We start from the raw sequence: 17691 nt of genomic DNA on the forward strand, positions 1-17691 counted from the left end.
ATTGCCTATCACTTTGTAACCCTGTTTTGAAAAATGCTATATAAATAAAGATTATGATCATTATATTTAATATTATTATATTTTTAAATGGGCTGCACATACATTTTTTGTCTTGATAGGAAATATTTTTTTTGTATGTTTATAACCAGTGCAACATAAAAATGTATCATCACTTTTTTTTAACTTAATACTAATTAAAAAAAAGAAGAAAAAAGACCTTTTGGATCAGGAATTGAGAATTACATGCTGTAAATTAACTGTTACTATAATATCTTATAACTGCTTATAATGTAAGGATATAATGATAGGCTGTAAAAATAAATTTTCACTTATACAACAACTATAAAGCTGCTTTAGTAACCCAACCACAGTAAGCACTTATCAATTGTACTTTTAATGATTTACATAGCTTTCTCTAGCTGCATATTTCCCTAAGCTAGATTTTCAAGCATACTGAGAAAAGCTGGGTAAATGCCTTGAATAGTATATCATATTAATACAGTTTTAGAATGTTGCAACTAGTCTTATTAAATCTGGACTAAATAATAATCCAGGCTAATCAACACCTTGGTTGCAGTGTAGGATTATATGTATAGAGCAGGTCTGCAATGCTGCACTGAACACTTTCCCACAATGCATGATGTCTCTCACTGTAAACGAAGTGAGTGTCTTCGGTGGTGACTTATATTAAGAAACACATCTCTCATGCATCTCAATGTTCACACTCGCTGAATGTAAAACTCGCAGTGTCCGGAACCAATAGCACACACAGGCTGCATACGTCACTGATGCAACGAACAGGTGCTGGTGCTGTGTGAACGTGGGGGACAAGTCAGCTCACCATTCACAACTTCCTGAAGAAGACAGCAACAACTCTCTGTATCTGAATGAGTGGAGAAGTAACTGCGCTGGGGGTTTCATTATGTTTTAACTCCTGAATATCGAGTGAAAGGGACTTAATGAACGGACAACTTAAGTGGTTGTTTAAAAAAATGTATCTCTTCACACTATTTGGCTGTTTTTGCAACTTAATCATCATCTCATCCCGAACTGACTCTCTTGACTGCTGCTCGCATTATAATGCATAATATACTGCATTATAATTATCTTTGCCATATTATATTATGTTATATTACATTATTATTTTAACTACAACTCATGGTCATATTACATACCCATATTTATTTTTTATTTATTGCTTAATTTGTCATTACCAACCATAATCACACCATGTCAACCTGTCACTACTGAAACATTTTTTAAAACTGCCTGTAATTACTTCTATTTAATCTAAATTCCATTGTAACATTGTATATATCTAAATTGTATTCTAGCTTTATTTATCATTTTTTATTTTTACTTATCTTATTTTATTTTTATTTTATTAAATTAAATTAACTTACTGAAACTTCTTGATTGTACTTATGTCTGGGTTGCTGTAACAACTGATCAATAAAGTAATATCTTATCTTATAATCGCTAGCCGCAGGTGTTTCGGTTAAAAGAGTGACCCTGTTAACTATGGACTTAGTAAACTTTAGACATACCTTTTTAATCTAAGCTTTTAATTTGGAGTAATTTATTTTTTAAGCCCTGTACTGCATTATTATTTTAATAATTGCTTTACCATTTATTTATCTTATTTAATTAATTATTTATCTATTTATTTATTGTATTCATCTGATCTTGTTAATGCCTTATTTTAAACTTTTCTTCCCACTATTAATTATTTTATTAATTTTACTGGATTGATTTTTTTTTAAAGTATTTTATTTATAATCATGCCCTTTGTAATTTTACCATTGCTGTTGTTTTCAGTCTCTGTTATTCTGTGAAGCACTTTGGGCTGCATGTTTTTATGTGTGAAACGTGCTTTATAAATAAAGTTGAGTTTTAGCTGAATGAGTCTGTGGTTGTTGTAGTAACAGACTACAGCCCTACAATTGCCCCTTTCATTGAGGCTTCCTCAAATATCTGTAAGATTAGTTTGTTGTAATATTGAAATGTAAAACTAAACTAGGAAGCATTCGCAGTGACTCTTCCGTGTTTCAACAGCTGTTGTAACTACGACAACCACAGACGCATTCGGCTGAAAGTCACCAGTTAACAGGGTCGCTCGTTTAACCGGAACACCGGCAACGAAGGCGGCATTCAGGTCTTTTACGGATAACCACAACTCCACTGTGCAGCAAAGTTATATCAGAATAGAAGCATGTCCAGCTTTGAGTGCTACGTGCTAACAGTAGTTAGTCACCCTCCCTTTTTGGCCCTGGCAGCACAAGCACCGACCTCGAGTTACAGCACGACGCTCTCCCTCACGCCCGCCATTTAGAGAGCGTGGCGCAGGAGAGCAGCAGTTTACCCTCCATTTCAAACAGGTAAGCAGGAAACACAGCCGACCTGGTGGTTATTTGGCAGCCCATTCAACTTTAAAGAGAATTTATGCATTTTTTCCTCAATAAACACCGACAACTTGTTTGGTGGTCAGGGGGTTGAGGGCTGCCAGTTAGCTGCTAGCTAATGTAAACAACCTGAGCAGCCGAGGGAAGCTAGCAGGGAACCACATGCAGCTAACTGTTGACGATCGTTGCAGCTGAAACATGCTATCAGGAGCAAGCATTGGGTATCGATTTAGTAGATTACTCATGTTGTGTTCAGTCGCAAGTGACTGACAAGCACAGAATGATATACTCCCTGTTTGATTTACTGAAATCATCTGCTATTACACGAGAAAGCTATGTGTGTGTTAGCTTGCTGAATGAACTCACCCCTCTCCTAAATAGCAAGCTGATGATCCCGAATGAAGCTTTGATAATCCGTTAAGATCCGGGTTATATTCCTGGCAGAGAATGGACCCGAAGTGAGTGCTAAAAGCAACTTATCAGTGGCTGTGTGATTTAAAATAAACAATTCAAGCTATGGGGGCTGCAAAGTGAAAATCTCCCCGAGAGAGGAAAACAATCTCCGTTCGCTTGGCTGTAGCAAGGGGCGGGGCTTTCAAACTTCGCCCCGCCCACCGAACAGGCCATTGGTCAGTTTGTTTTAGAGATGTTACGTTCGTGCACGAGCCGGTCTTTTGAACGGCTCTTTTAATGGAACGATGAGAACCGATTCACAGTTGTGAGCCGTTCATTTGGGAGCCGTTTTTATATGCAGATTGCCCACGCTGCCATCACGTGTCACCTGCGGGCCCCATGAGTCTTTTGTTCACACTTATTGTTCACACTTTGTTATTGTTTACATTGTTTTGATTTTGATTTTGTACAGTAGTTCAGGTGTAGAAACACCAGGTGGGGTTGTACAATGTTGCATTCCCATTTGTATAATGTCCTAATTTATTATTTTAGGTGTATTTAGATTGCATATAAATATATAAATATTCTTATTCATTATTTTTATATTTTTTCTGTAGTCTTAAAATGTTCTTGTGTGGAACATTTTACAATAAAGTTGTTTTGCATGGAAGTTCTCTGTAGCCTGCGTAGCTTTTATAGTGCCACAAAGTTTTTTAGAGGAGGGAAAATTCAAAAGAGTTATCTCACTGTGGAAGCATTGGGGATATGGCATGTTTACAATGCCAAATGAAATTATAATCAATATTTCAGAATGATGTGTAAGTTTGAATTATTCTGATCCAAATCTTATCTTATAACTGCTACCAGGTATTATTTCCTTGATTAAAACGAGTTACCCCTTGTTGACTTCTAAAAAATAAATAAATATAACAATGAGCCAAAGAGCCAGGCTTTTGAACGGCTCTTTGAAAGGAACGGTTCTTTGAAAAGAACGGCTCCTTAAGATCCGGTTCCCTTCAGAGAGCCATAAATCCCATCTCTAGTTTGTTTGGAAGTCCCACTAAGGGGGGCGGGGCGAAGAGCCCGGGTTGTGAATCTGAGCTGTCACTCAAGGATTTATCGCACAGAAACCATGCACACCCATTTTGACTTGAAGCGCGACAATGCCAGCAGTGAGAGGAGTCCCGCTCGGGTTATGTGTGGACAGTGTTACATTTAAGGAAACAGTATGATTGTGTGAGACCACTGCATATGTGATGTGTGACAGACAACATATATTCCAATTATATGTCTTTCTTTTATATTGTGACATTTACCATTCCTTATGTGCAATCCTTGATTTCCAGTGCAATATCTCAACACCACGTGCAATATTGTAATTTATTCTATAACATATTATATTATTATATTCATCCATGTGTCTTAAACGTACTTCTGCACCTTCCCTTGTACAGATAATATTTTTATTTAGAATTTTGAAGGTTAGTTTTTAAGTTTATATATTCATTGTTCTTACTGTCTTGTGTACTACCAGTGTTCCATTCACCACGTCATATTCCTTGTGTGTGCAAGCTCATTTGGCAATAAAGATTTCTTGATTCTTGATTGTCTGTATATTCCTTTTTAACTCGTCCTATTTGGAGTACTGATTTTTCTGCACAATGCCTGCAGATATTTACTGAGGGATTGTGCAATAGTGCATGAAACGCTTTGTATTGAAACACATTGTATGCCTGTGCAAATAAAGACACACTTTACTGTACCATGTAAACAACTGGTTTAATAAGCAGGAAGTTTCTTTAATTTCTCTTAGAACCAATGCAAAGTGTTGACCATCATGCCCACTTGAACTTCTCTGTTCACTCGATATAAACTGGCTCATCTTATCAATAATATAATTGATTTATTAATAGGGCCATCTGCATCTGCACGTTTCTGTCACAGCCTATAAATATTTGCTACCCCTGCATGAGAGAAATCCTAATGGTCCCTCCAAGTTTGCACTAAATTCCCAAAACAACCTGTACTAATATTCCAGAGAGCATTGAACAGGGAGTTAATACCTTCATTTCAACTCATGTTAAGATACTTTTTAGTAAACCATTGACCTAAAATTGAGTTGCACATGCAAATTGTGACCTCTTGTCCTCAAGTCTCTCAGCCTACAGCCTCGTGCTTTTAGCATGCCTTAATATAGGCATAACATGGAATATGCCTTGTAAAGCTCTCCTTAAAATGAACTCACTGAACAACATTAACTGCCATCTAAGAAAGCAGATTAAATAATCCACAGTGACACCAACCATGTAGCCTAAAGTCAACAACCAGGTACTTTATCTGACTATACTTGGAGTTTAGTTTACGCGTAGGTCTAGCTCCTTGTACCCATCAGGACTCGATACTTCCTGGAGTTGCAGACACGTGACGCTTTATCGGAGGGAGTCTGCCTTCACACTTGTGTCCCTCCTCTTTGTGGACATTCAGCCAATGGTTGCATGCAGCCGTCATTGCAAATCCCAAAAAAGGTGGAACTTCCAAAATAAACCCTCGCCCACGACAGGCGGAGCTGCAACACCAGCCCGGGATTCCTCCCTCCAGCCGAGGCGGAGGATTCAGCCAGCGACCGTAGGCTGCAGCACACACACATACTACACGCTCACATACTACATAGTAATCCACTCTCTCTCGACTGGTTCCCCCCTCCCCTTCCAAATTACGCACAGCTTTGCGCAAAACACGAAGCCAGCTTTCTGGTTGGCACACGCTTGGTTCTGAGCGCACATGAAGTGTGATTTTTTTGGTCAAGTTTGTGCAAAAAAAAGCATGTGAGACAACCGACAACGCAGTGCGGGGCTGTGGAGATCCCCACAACACCGAGCTACACGGTCAGGAGGATCATCGAGCCTGTGCACTCCGCGTCAGTCGACGTGCACTCCCCAAACAAAAGGCTCGTGGCACTTAAACGCATCAGCTGGGGAACAGACTCCTTTGCATGATCGTCGTTTAACACCGGGGAACAGGGCCTAGTAGGCAAAGCAACACTGCATCTTTTCTGGGCGGCAAGACCTGATCCAGTTGCCCTTACTAAACAATGCCAAAGTCAAACGAAACGGGAACTACAGCGGGGTCGGATCCACGCCATTCCCCCCTCCACTGAAACGCAGCCCTCGGTATATTCCTGCACATTGGACCATCGAGTTAACAAATACAAGCCTATTCTTTGTTTACTTCAACAATCGGGGAGTAAAATGTCTAGCCTGCCTCACCACAACAACTCCCTCCCTCCCCCCTACGGATCTATTACATGCTCACACAACCCTGCAGACTAAATGTTTGCACTTCCAGACTAAGGGATGCCTCAGATTATCAGCGACAGTCTCGAGGACTGGTTGTTTACCAGCCGACCAAAATGACGCCCCCCCCTCTCCCCAGATTTATCCATTTACCATGTTATGTCTTTGGCTATTCTTCGGTAGCCCGTACACCACCACTAGAAAAGCTCCCACCTTTTCATGTACAGATACAAAAAGGCGCCAGAGATCACACAACACCCCCTGAATAACAGAGCACGTCATTCGCTTGCTATAACGCCACCATTGTGATTATTATTTAGTTTAAGCAGCTGTTACATACCCAGGAAAAAGACTCCTTACTCCGGATTCGTGTTTGTAACAAAATAGTTGGACACGCCCCCCTACGCTGGGATTGGCGCACACTACAGGTGACGTCACTTTATTTTGAATATCACCCGCTAAAACTGAGGAAGCGTCAAGGAAACAGCAGCGAGGCTCCATTTCATAAGACCTGTGAAGGCACCACAATCCTTCATGCTGAAGGTCTATTCTGTCTGTGGATGAAAACAGATGATGGAGTTGTGTTCTGTACTTTTATATCTCTGCTTTGTTAACATTTGGTCTTTAGTTTAGGTAATTCAGCTCTTTTAAGTTAATGCTACTTTTTTCTAGGCTGCATAAACATTACACAGAAGTGACCTAGTGGACAAAGGAGACACCAGACAGAATGATGAAGCAGCACAAAAAGTTAGCACTACTGCAATATCATAAAGAAGTACAACCTTTTAACTTTTGAAAATGTTGTGGGTTTTGCTGATGCTTATTTAGTGTTTAAAGTGATAAATGGTCTCCCATTAAAAGAGTTTATATCACTGCGTAAAGATAATGGAAGAGCAACTAGGACAGCAAATAGAGGTGACTGTGTCATACAGCACAGACCTTCTGAATTTGGTAAATCAGCCCTCTCTATTAGAGCAACAACTGCATGGAACTCATTACTGAGTAAAATCAGAGAGAAGTCCAGGATGAAATCATGGCTAAAATCAACCCAATCATGTCCTCATCACACTTAAATATAACCACCTTCATAGTGTAGTGCTTTTAGCTATTTATATTTTATCATTGTGTTGATAGTTTTGATGTAAATGTATCCCTGTTGTTTTATAGTAGTTATGTATTATTGTGTAGCTGTTTAAATTATGTATTATTTGTTTTTAACAGAGGCATCGCCTCTGTCTCCTGCCCAGGGAATACAGATGTAAATTAGCTGCTAGCTAACTCTGGTACAACTAAATGGCTGTACACTGTCCCTGTTGAAATAAATAAATACATAAATAAGTGAGTCATATCCCTTTGGCTTAGTTATGCATGAATAAACAACTCTTTTAATAATAAGAATACATTTTGTTTAAAAGTGTCTTTGTTGACACTCAAGGTCACTTGACAGAAAGATTAAAACACAATAAATATAACAACACGATGAAATTAATAAAACACAGCACAGCACAGCCAGCAGAGAAACACCAAGTTAAAATGAAGCAGATTAATTAGTCAGAGAATGGAGAATGATCAGATGGGTTTTGAGTTTTGATTTGACAAGGGGCAGTGAGTCAGAGTTTTGGATGTCTGGTGGGAGTGAGATCCAGAGTTGGCTTTTGGCTTTTCATTCTGCACCCTTTCTGTCTTTAATAATGTATCTTATATTCACAATAATTAGATTTATTATGGGTATATGTTGACATATTTTATCTCACTTTAAGTTTTAGAATAAAAAAAAATAAGGTTGTATTCCTTTTAGGCAGTATCGCTGGCAGGATTTTATGATTTTAGAATTTGACTTAATATTTTTTTATATTTGCGATTGTTTTAATCTTTTATCTTTTGTTGTATTTATTATTCCAACATTGTTTTTTTGTCTTCCTCACATTTCTCTTTTATTGTATTTCACTTTGTAACCCTGTTTTGGAAATTTGCTATATAAATAAACATTATTATTATTATTATTATTATTATTATTATTATTATTATTATTATTATTATTATTATCATTATCATTATTATTATTATTATAATATTTATGTATGGGCTACACATGCATTTTTTTTCTTGATATGAAATCATTTTCCAGTATGTTTTTAACCAGTGCAACTAATGTATAACAAATGTATCATCACTGTTTTTTAACTTAATTCTAATAAAAAAGAAAAAAAAGGATCTCTTGGATCAGGAACACTTCAGCTGCTCATACAGACAGCTCACTCATGACCAACACGTCAGTGATGCTTTGACTTTATTGAACATTTTACTTAATGGCTGTTATAGTCACATAGGCTAAATATGATTACATATGCTTAACACTTGTGAATTAACGGTTACTAATATCTTATAACTGCTTATAATTTGAGGATATAATGTCAGGCTTCAAAAATATATTTTTACTTATACAACAGTTATAAAGCTGTTTTAGTAACCGGACCACAGTAAGTACTTATTAATTGTACTTTAATGATTTACATAGCTCTCACTAGCTGCATATTTCCCTAGATTAGATTATCAATGCAGAAACTTTACTTAGTAATGGAGTCTATATGAGGTGTTGAATTACTTACTTGTTTTTAACTAAGTCAAATTTTAATATTTTTTCCTCCACTGCTCGACATATTCCAATTTGAATGAGCTGAATATGTGAAAATTGCTATAGTATAATCATTGACTGATGGTGGGATAATCGCCAATATGGAATATGGAAAGAACCATCAGAAATCATAGAATGTTTCACGGACTATTATAAGGGTAAAGCCACAATAGTACAAATTGTCACACAATCTATTGTTTAGGATTATTTTTTAGCAAGATGTGCTCTCATGGCCGTCTCAGAGTAGCCTTCTTAACTGTGTAGTTCTGTTATGTGAAGTTTCAAAGGTCTTAACTAATTAAATGAGAAGCTGAGCAGAAGTAGCAACAAAAAGACAGACATTTTGAATCAGAGTTAGTTTTCTTGGTTCTTTGATGTGGAGAGGAAGTTGATTAGAGGTCTCAGATCTCAAATGTCAAGTCTTTGCTATTGTTTAGTCTGTGGTCATTTCATCAGGCCTTTAGGTATTTTTTTTATCACGGATGATGGACATACTTTGGAAAACATTTTCAAGAAATTCAAGCATCCCAGACAAATTGTCGATGATTCTTGAAACATGTTCTCTTTATACCCGTGACCCCTGACAAGGCCGGCAATAGATGGCAGTCTCGAGTTAGAGGAAACTCAGATAATAGCATAACGAGGATTTTAGCATAAGATTGACATTCCTTCTTGAATGTTGCACTGTTAGAAAAAAATCCTTGTCTTTTAGCCAAAAAGCATTCTTCAGCTCCAGGGTAACATGAGATTTATATTACTTGGAAGAAAGAAAACTACACTGCACTGAGTAAGACATCCTGCTGCAATATAGTGCAGTCATTTGCCCTAAGAACATAATACAAATCCACAGAAAGATATCATTGTTGAGAGAGAAATACCCACACTCTGCTTAGCTCAGCTCCCAGCACTCTTCCACAGTTGCAGACTAACTGGGAGTACGCAACCCTGTTGCTTACACTGCTGCCTTTGGTGTGGTGGTAAACCCCACAGTCCAACTAAATTCAGTCTTCTTTGCAGAGCGTACACAGCAGTGTAGGAGTCAAACTGCAACCACCAGCTCTGTATTTTAAGAGCAAAGTGATGTTTTGGATCTTCAGTAGTCAGCTGAAATGACTGGTAATCATTACCTAGCCTTGTAATTTGATATCGTTTAGTTTGGGCTATAAAGGATGTGTATAAAGCTTTAAATTCATTTTCTCATCTACTCAGACGCAGACTGTCTGATAAGGAGTATCAAGACTAAAAGCAAACATTTTTCAGAGTGTAAAAAGATGATTTTACTGCGTTCCCCTGATTTTACCTGAATGTGATCACCACAATTCCAATTTTATTGGCCTACTCATTTGTGACATCTTATTTTCTCCAAGAAAGCATACTGATTACTTATATTTATCAGTTTATCAGTAGTCAGGGTTATTTTTAAACTCTGAGTGTTTGCCATCTAGAGGAAAATACACATTTGAAACTGACGCTTAAGCTGTTGCTTAAAAGCAGCACACAACTTAGTTTCTTCATGAATACGCTGTTACATTGAACATATTTGCAAAGTTACTCATTTTAAATCCAGCAGATACAAAACAATGACCTTTCACTTTGGTTTTCAGACACTTAGTAAACCTCTAAATTTCAATATCAGTCCAATAATCCATCTGCTTTTTTGCTCTGTTTTGGTCTCCACCAGCAGCTGACAGTAACATGTTGCTTCATTGCTGCATATGTACAGTAGCTAATCAATAGGTTTGTCTGGACGCCATTTGATAGAAGGCAGGAAGCGCCAACTAGCTTTAATAGATATATTGATGCCAAAATGCAGATACTAGCAGTGAATGACGTTGAGATTTAGAGTTGCAGAACCAAAACAACAAACTGAAATACACTGAACTGAAGGGATTTGCAGAATTGTATCAAAATTGTCTGTGGGTTCGTTATTAGTGACAGCTTTCCTATTTAATTTGCCCAGTTGTTAAAAGTAGAGGTTGACCGATTATTGTCCTGCACATTTATCAGGGCTGATATTCAACATTTGACTGGTTATCTGTACCGTCATTTTATTTTACCAGTCAATGATAAATTAAATAAAGTAAAAAGTGGGCTACTTTGGCCTCTATGTACGTGTATCTTTCCCTCTAGGTCTGCTTTCACTTACTGCTGTCACACCTAATGTCCTGCCAACAACTACTACTGGTTAATACATTGAATTGTGAAAAGGTACACATTAATCTACAGCACTTTATAATGAAGTAGTCTAGTTTAATGAATGACGGGTCCAAATTTTAATTTGACAGAAAGATTTTCATTTTGACTTTAAATGCATATCCGTTCCACATACCAGTTATCAGCCTGATAAATTACTAATGATCAGTTTTGTATTGGCCCTGAAGAACAGACATTGGTCGACCCAGAGTTGATATAGACACATAGATGAAATAAAGCTTGTATAAATGTAGGTAAGCTATAAGGGCTAAATTTAAATGAACACATATAAAACCAAATCTACATCTATATCAATGTTATCATTCTTAATGCTTTACTACTGCCAGAATAAAACTACCATAGTCAACAAACTCTTCATCCAAAAACAAGAAATGCTCTTAGTTATAACTTCAGGGCAAATGAAGACACCTGGACGAATGTATCCATTGACAGTTTGTATTTAATACAGTATAGCTTGATTCAATAGTAATACGAATGATAAAGTAACAGGTTATAATAGAACAAATATAAAATTAACGTAGATAACTGTATATCCTGGGTAATCGTATGAAAACATTTGCTGAATACAATAGAAAAATAAAATAGGGCACATTTTGCGTCCATCATTGAAAAGGAAAATAATTCTAAAATCAGAGTGCATGAGGATGGCAGACTTAAAAATGCTTCACTACAAGCAAATTCAATATGAATTCTGTAGTAAAGAACACATTTTTTTTCACCTGGCAACGACATAATGCAACATATGACACAGACGCTCAGTTTTTGTACTTGTACTCTATTATAATGGCAAGATACTTGGACCAGATGAAAGTACAGCTTACAACCACAGTCTGTAGAACTTAGTTATAATAACAATAAAAATAAAAAATATACTTCAGACAAGATTTCTAACATGCCCAAGAGGGGCTCCATGGATGTAGGCACATATGTATTCATGCTTGTTCAACTAAGCGTCTAACAGTTATTTTCTGCTTTCATTCATTTAGACTTGTTCCCATAGAGCTCTACGCAGATGTCACTAAATGTTTTATATTACAGCTCTACTCAGTTTAACAATCCAGCATGACATGAAGACCTACAGAATTACTGTTAGGTTTTTATTTGTAATCCAATCCTAATCCATGACAGTTAATCTCAGAGCACACTGGGAACAATGATTTCAAAGTGCTAAGACTTGATTTGTGTATTAAAACAAAAAAAGAACAAAAGTATTGCACTGCTCATGAGGTCTTAACCGATGTCTCCCACAGAAGTACACTTTTGATGGTATAGTCACTTCAGGCTGCTCTAAATGTGTGCACGTGTGCGGGGCGTTTAGCTTAGCATTACATTCCCACAATCACTGAAGCATGATGGCACTGCTAGTGAGCAAAGACACTGCAGGTTTGTACTGCAAGGCAGGGGAGGGGTTTCAATATGCACTGCAGGTGAGACAGAGGGTCCAAGTTTCAGTTGATACATTTGGAAAAACAAAACCAAAAAGAGGGATTCACATGTACAGCGTTTTAATGAATGATAACAGATGGGAGTTTACAGCTGGATCACTGAGGATGTGCTTTACCTCACTTCATCGCCGTTTAGGAATGTTTACTGAGACTGAGAGAAAAAAAAAGACGTCTTGGCGATGGGATTAAAACTGGCTGCACTAATATTGGCTTGTTGGGCAGTTTCACTTCCCTGTGTTCAGTTCAACTCTCCTGTGAGTGCAGAACGAGCTCGTACCATCGATGTGACCGACACACACTGTGATTAAGATGCACTTCAGTGAATGCAACATTTACTGCACACAGGAGGTTGTTAAAACTGATCCCCAACTATTACTAATTGTTGCATGGTAGTGGAGATCAAGCTCTCTGTCTGTAATAAAAACAGTGTGCTGATTTCAAGGACAATTTCACCCCAAAATAAAAGCAGTCATTTATATCACGTTACTTAAAACTCCAGTGAAAGCATGGCAGTACGTAAAGGGATTTAATCAAACCACCTCTACTAAAAACTAGAACATTAAGTTTAGTGCTCTCATCATGGTGTTACTGACTTGTTGTTTTACCTATTTGGGCTTCTTTTGCTACATAAACAACCCCTTTTCCCTGTATAGTTGAAGGGAGAAAAGGCAGCATGTTTTTCTGCAGCAAAAAGGCCAGGTTTATTTGGCTTTTGTGGATAATTTGACAGAAAGTCAAAGTCATTATTTTTCAGAGATACACACTTTGGTGAAGTTTCAGTATCAGGTTTCAGTATCAGGTTTTAGGTTCTATAAAAAGAGTCAGAAACTTTTATTTTGGGGTGAGCGATTCCTTTAAGGTCAGCTCAACCGTCGGTTCAAAAGGGGAAAAATAAATAAAGATCAGGTTGATGAACATCGCCTCAATCCTCTCTCCTAATGTGCCTGACCACATGACTGCACCACAGAAGAGCAGTTTGTTTTCACGGCTACACTTTTTCACTGAGACGTGTCGGAAAAAACAAAACATCGCACAGTTGGGAGGAGAATCTTGTCACATTGAATCACCACAATGTCAAAATTAAAAACTTCCCTCGTCACTGTCTCGTCTCGGTCGGGCTCGCAAATGAAGAACTGTCTCAAAAGGCAGCCTCTGTGAAGAAGTGAACTATCCCGGATGCACAAATTGGTCACACAACACGGCTTGGGGGTTAACAGACGGACTGCAGGGAATCTAAGGGTTCATAGGTTGGGATGTGGAAGTCAGGGGCTGAAGCTCACTGATTGGATGGGAGCAGGCCCTGCCTTTGGGCGTGCTCCAAAATGGCATTGTAGCAGAAGTAGTACTGGTCCGGGGTTTGGATGCTGAAGGCCCTCTGTGATCTCATGCGCCGCACTGTCTGGCAAACGTTTAGTGAGCCTACGTCCTGTAGCTGGGACAGACTGATGTCCAGGGCACAGAAGGTACCTGTGAAGAACAGTTTGTTAGCAGTGATGCTTTTTGATCCAGGTTTGTTGGCAAGATGCATCATATTGAAAACCAATTAAAATGTTGACTCTAATTGAAGCCAATTGTGTACAAAGTTCGTCCTGATTTATAAGATTCTGTATCTCACCTGTTCTCCCAATCCCTGCACTGCAGTGGACCACCATTGGAGGTCCCATTGGATGTCCTGACCACTGAAGTCCCAAAGCCTTCACCATCTTCCTCTGTTGTCTCTTCACAGCTCCCAGGAAGTCGATGAGAGTCACTGCTGAGGTGGGAACTCCGTAGTCCGGCCAGCTGAGGTACTGGAAATGACTCACGTGTCTCTGTTCACATGTCTGAATAGAAGAAAGACTTTTTAGGTTACATTCTTTCTGTATTAGACTTGCAAATTTTAAAACTGAAAACGGCTCCACTGACCACTGGCACTCTGTTTGTATATTTTATGTGAAGCTGGAGCAGGAGGGAGATTGACTTTGCTTTGAGGGGGTGAAATCAGGTTAAAACTGCTCGGCTAGCTTGGGTCTCTGCACCCCAAGAGTAAGATTAGGGGAGCAGAGGAACATCTGGGCGACATTGCTGCCTCCAGTTGACCCGGATAAACGGGGAAAAATAGATCCCACTACAGAGATATGTTGGCTATTTTTTTATAATCCCTAAGTTGTTTGTTGACAAATGGAAAATTGTTGCCACATGACAAACCACCCCAGCGTGCACTCTCTTGTGGAATCACAGACTCTTGCATCGGTCCATTACTATACCTCTGTGTTGTGCAATTCGAGGGTGGTGTGGTTGTAGTGGGTGTGGTGGTCAACCCTCTGGTTAACCACTGCAATGTGTCCGTAGACCTCCTGCCCCCCTTCCTCCAGAGGCCAGTACTGTCCACACTTCCTCCGACTGCCCTCGTCTGTCCTGCAACACAGAACAGAGTTTTAGTCAGTCAGTCTCAATCAGATGAATCAGAGTTTTGAGTTCTGATTACTCTTAAAAGTAGAATAATGGAACTTTTTTTTTCTTTTTTTCAGAAGTCAGCTCAAGTTACCTGGTTGTCATAACAACAACAAGCACATTTTGCTCCCAGACCATTCTCCAGAAATCACCGTAGGTCTTTTCCAGTGGTCCTGCAGAGTAAAACAGAAGGTTTAAAGCACATTTAAATGACTTCAGGAGCATATTCATTTGATAACATTCAATAGATGCCTAATAAAGTATACCAGCCCCAGTCACTAATAACCCTAATCTTTAGCTGTTCTCTATGTTATTAACTCGAGAGCCTTCCCTCTATGTTTGTCATTGACTGTACATGACTCTGTGTGTTTAGGACGGACCTGAGAGCGTTGTTGACTACATGTCCAGGACTTTCTTTGGTCACTATGTGTACCTGCTTTTCCAAAATATATTTTGTGACATGTTCATAAGTGGATTGATAAAAGTACTGCACCTTATGTTAACATTAAACTGAATACTAATGTCCCAAACTACACTACAGCGCCATTTCTAACCCTCCTTGGTGGGGGTTCTGTTCAGAAGTTAACACTGGTGTCATAGGCTTCAGTGCCTGGTCTGGTGTCATTGATCCATTTCTGTGTTGCACCTTCATTTAGTCCTGTGCAAGTCTCATTTGAATCTATTGTTTATCACTTGATACAGCTTCCGGGGGTGATGGCCAACTTTTTTGGGGGGGGGGCCTATGGTGAAGCCATCAGTAAGCGTCATGACTACCTTCTCAGTGTGTTGCATTCTTTTAATAAAGGAGCTAGCACTGGGGCGCTGTTGGCCTAGCTGTCTGGGCGAGCGCCCAATGTGCAGAGGCTGTGGACCTTGTCACATTGGTCGCAGGTTCGACTCCTGGCCTCTGCTGTTTGCTGCATGTCTTCCCCTGCTCTCTGTTCCCCACATTTCCTGTCTCCCTCCAGCTTTCCTATCCAGTGGATGCAAAAATGCCCCCCCCACCCCACCCCCAAAAGTTAGCACTGAGTTGGCATTGGGTTGTGACATCTCAGAGTGGATTGTTAGCTGCACTTGCTCACAGATATCTGGAAATGTCACTTAAAGCTGAATAGCTGTTAGATGGCATCACAGACTGCATTCTGCCCCTTTTGCTCTCACAGACTATCTTATTGCAAACAGCCAATGCCAGCTCAAACGCTATTGGACGAGTCCTAATTATTCTAAAACCAGAAGACTTCTGACATCAAAACAAAGCCTAGTGCCTGCATAGAGTACAGTTTTGTGCAGAATCTGTAAATAGGGTCAAACTTGAGCTGACTCGTCAGGTTTCAACAACCCCCAAACTCATGCCTCTACACACATTCGGATCCTCATGACCAAACCTCACTTGTAGATGACATTTGGTTTGCAAAATACTCATATTATTGGCAAAAATCTCCACTTACTGTCCTTATATCTATCTCTAAACACAAATCAATATTTGATTATACCTTTTAATACTAACACCTGTCCGCTTCCTCACCTTGTGTACCTATGTATGCATTCCTCTGTTTGTATCCGTCCATGAAGCTGGCGTTGATGTAGTCAGACCTCTGTGGGAACAACATCACAGTTACGTTAACTCTAATAACCCTCGCTCATGATAAGCACATCATGTCAGTTCAAAGAAGCCTTAACAGAGTCGCAGTAAGCTAATGAGATTGCGGCGCAGCTGATGAAGCACAACAAAATGATCTCAGTGACTGTCTCTCCGTCTGGACAAAGACCAGCAGAACCCTGGCAGAGTGTCGGCCTTTCAAAATGATGAAGCTCGCCACATTTCTTGGCAGACGAGAGAGAGAGAGACCACAAAAGGATCTGCTCACTGGTCAAACTGTCCTTTTCTTTTGTGTAGAATGACACTTGTAGTGAAAAGATTAAAAAGTACTTGCCTCGTTTCTTCTGGGTTTCAAACGAACTCTTGTTTGATCAAGGCACGGCACGTCTCCATAGCGATTCCTCTCCTGATTGTAGACAGATCTGTGGACAGATTAGACAAAACAAATGGCTGATGACCCTCTCTGGTGTAGTTAGTCAGCACCAGTGACAACCTCAAATATTAAAGCGGAAGTCTCATTTCTTGTTATAATGGTTTCACAGCTAAAGTTAGGATATTAAAATGACTCAGTCAGACATCAGTTCAACATCCAAATGGACTTTATGTACGAGACGATGGAGATGGACAGTAAATCATTGCATTAAATAGCTGGTCATAACTTCTGCTTGAAATGTGTCCAAAGAAGTTTTTTAATCAAACTAATCTTTGTAGATCAATCAACCTTTAAAAATGATTGTGCTAGAACAGGAGTTCCCAAACTTTTCAGCCTGGGACCCAAAAATATAGGTGCCAAAGACTTGTGACCACTCCTCGAGGTGATAAAATGTTGCTTCACACTTCATTTAGCTGGTCTGCAGAAAATCCGCCTACCTACATGCACATGTGTCTGTGTTCCCTGTGCTGTTATGAATGAACCTGCTGCTTCTGATGCTTTTGTTGTTTAACTTTTAAACAACCCCTAATCCTAACCTTGGAAGTAGGGCTGGGAGATATGGCCTTGGAATAAAATCCCCGATTTTTTTTTTTACAAAAAACTCAATTTATGATTTTAATACATTTTGTGTTTTTCTCCTGAAAATAGTGATAAAAGCAGTATGACTTTCAGATAGATGTCTAGCTTGAAACAAAGCAGTACAACTTAAAGAGACTGAATTTTCCATCTCATGAAAATAATAATTTCTTTGACTGTGACATTAAGCACCATGAACCAAAACTATTTCCACCCATCCATTATCTTGACCGCTTATCCCGTTAGGGGTCACGGGGGGCTGGAGCC

General features: G+C 39.0%; 2 protein-coding genes and 1 long non-coding RNA gene across 5 annotated transcripts in view; 1 reads left to right on the plus strand and 2 right to left on the minus strand.

Moving 5' to 3' along the window:
- sin3aa (SIN3 transcription regulator family member Aa) overlaps positions 1-6479 on the minus strand; it is a 23402-nt gene extending 16923 nt beyond the window's left edge. For 2 of the 3 annotated variants that reach the window (XM_034684841.1, XM_034684839.1), the window contains exon 1: positions 2769-3008. The gene's annotated coding sequence lies outside the window, so the exon portion shown is untranslated. Of the gene's footprint in view, positions 1-2768; positions 3009-6428 lie in introns of those variants that run through there. The other variant, XM_034684840.1, reaches the window with a different exon arrangement.
- Positions 5274-15350, plus strand: LOC117813806. Its single transcript, XR_004631454.1, has 4 exons — positions 5274-5420; positions 14109-14169; positions 14893-14968; positions 15189-15350. It is a non-coding gene; the product is annotated as an uncharacterized LOC117813806 (long non-coding RNA).
- Positions 12426-17691, minus strand: part of ptpn9a (protein tyrosine phosphatase non-receptor type 9a) — a 31339-nt gene continuing 26073 nt past the window's right edge. The window contains exons 8-13 of the mRNA XM_034684842.1: positions 16750-16837; positions 16341-16410; positions 14910-14988; positions 14629-14779; positions 13998-14205; positions 12426-13849 (exon numbers count right to left, since the gene is read on the minus strand). Of these exons, the coding sequence (XP_034540733.1) occupies positions 13659-13849; positions 13998-14205; positions 14629-14779; positions 14910-14988; positions 16341-16410; positions 16750-16837 (787 nt within the window). The 3' untranslated portion in view covers positions 12426-13658. The remainder of the gene's footprint in view (positions 13850-13997; positions 14206-14628; positions 14780-14909; positions 14989-16340; positions 16411-16749; positions 16838-17691) is intronic.

This window comes from Notolabrus celidotus, chromosome 6 (assembly GCF_009762535.1).
Source record: "Notolabrus celidotus isolate fNotCel1 chromosome 6, fNotCel1.pri, whole genome shotgun sequence".
In the NCBI taxonomy this organism is placed as follows: Eukaryota; Metazoa; Chordata; class Actinopteri; order Labriformes; family Labridae; genus Notolabrus; species Notolabrus celidotus.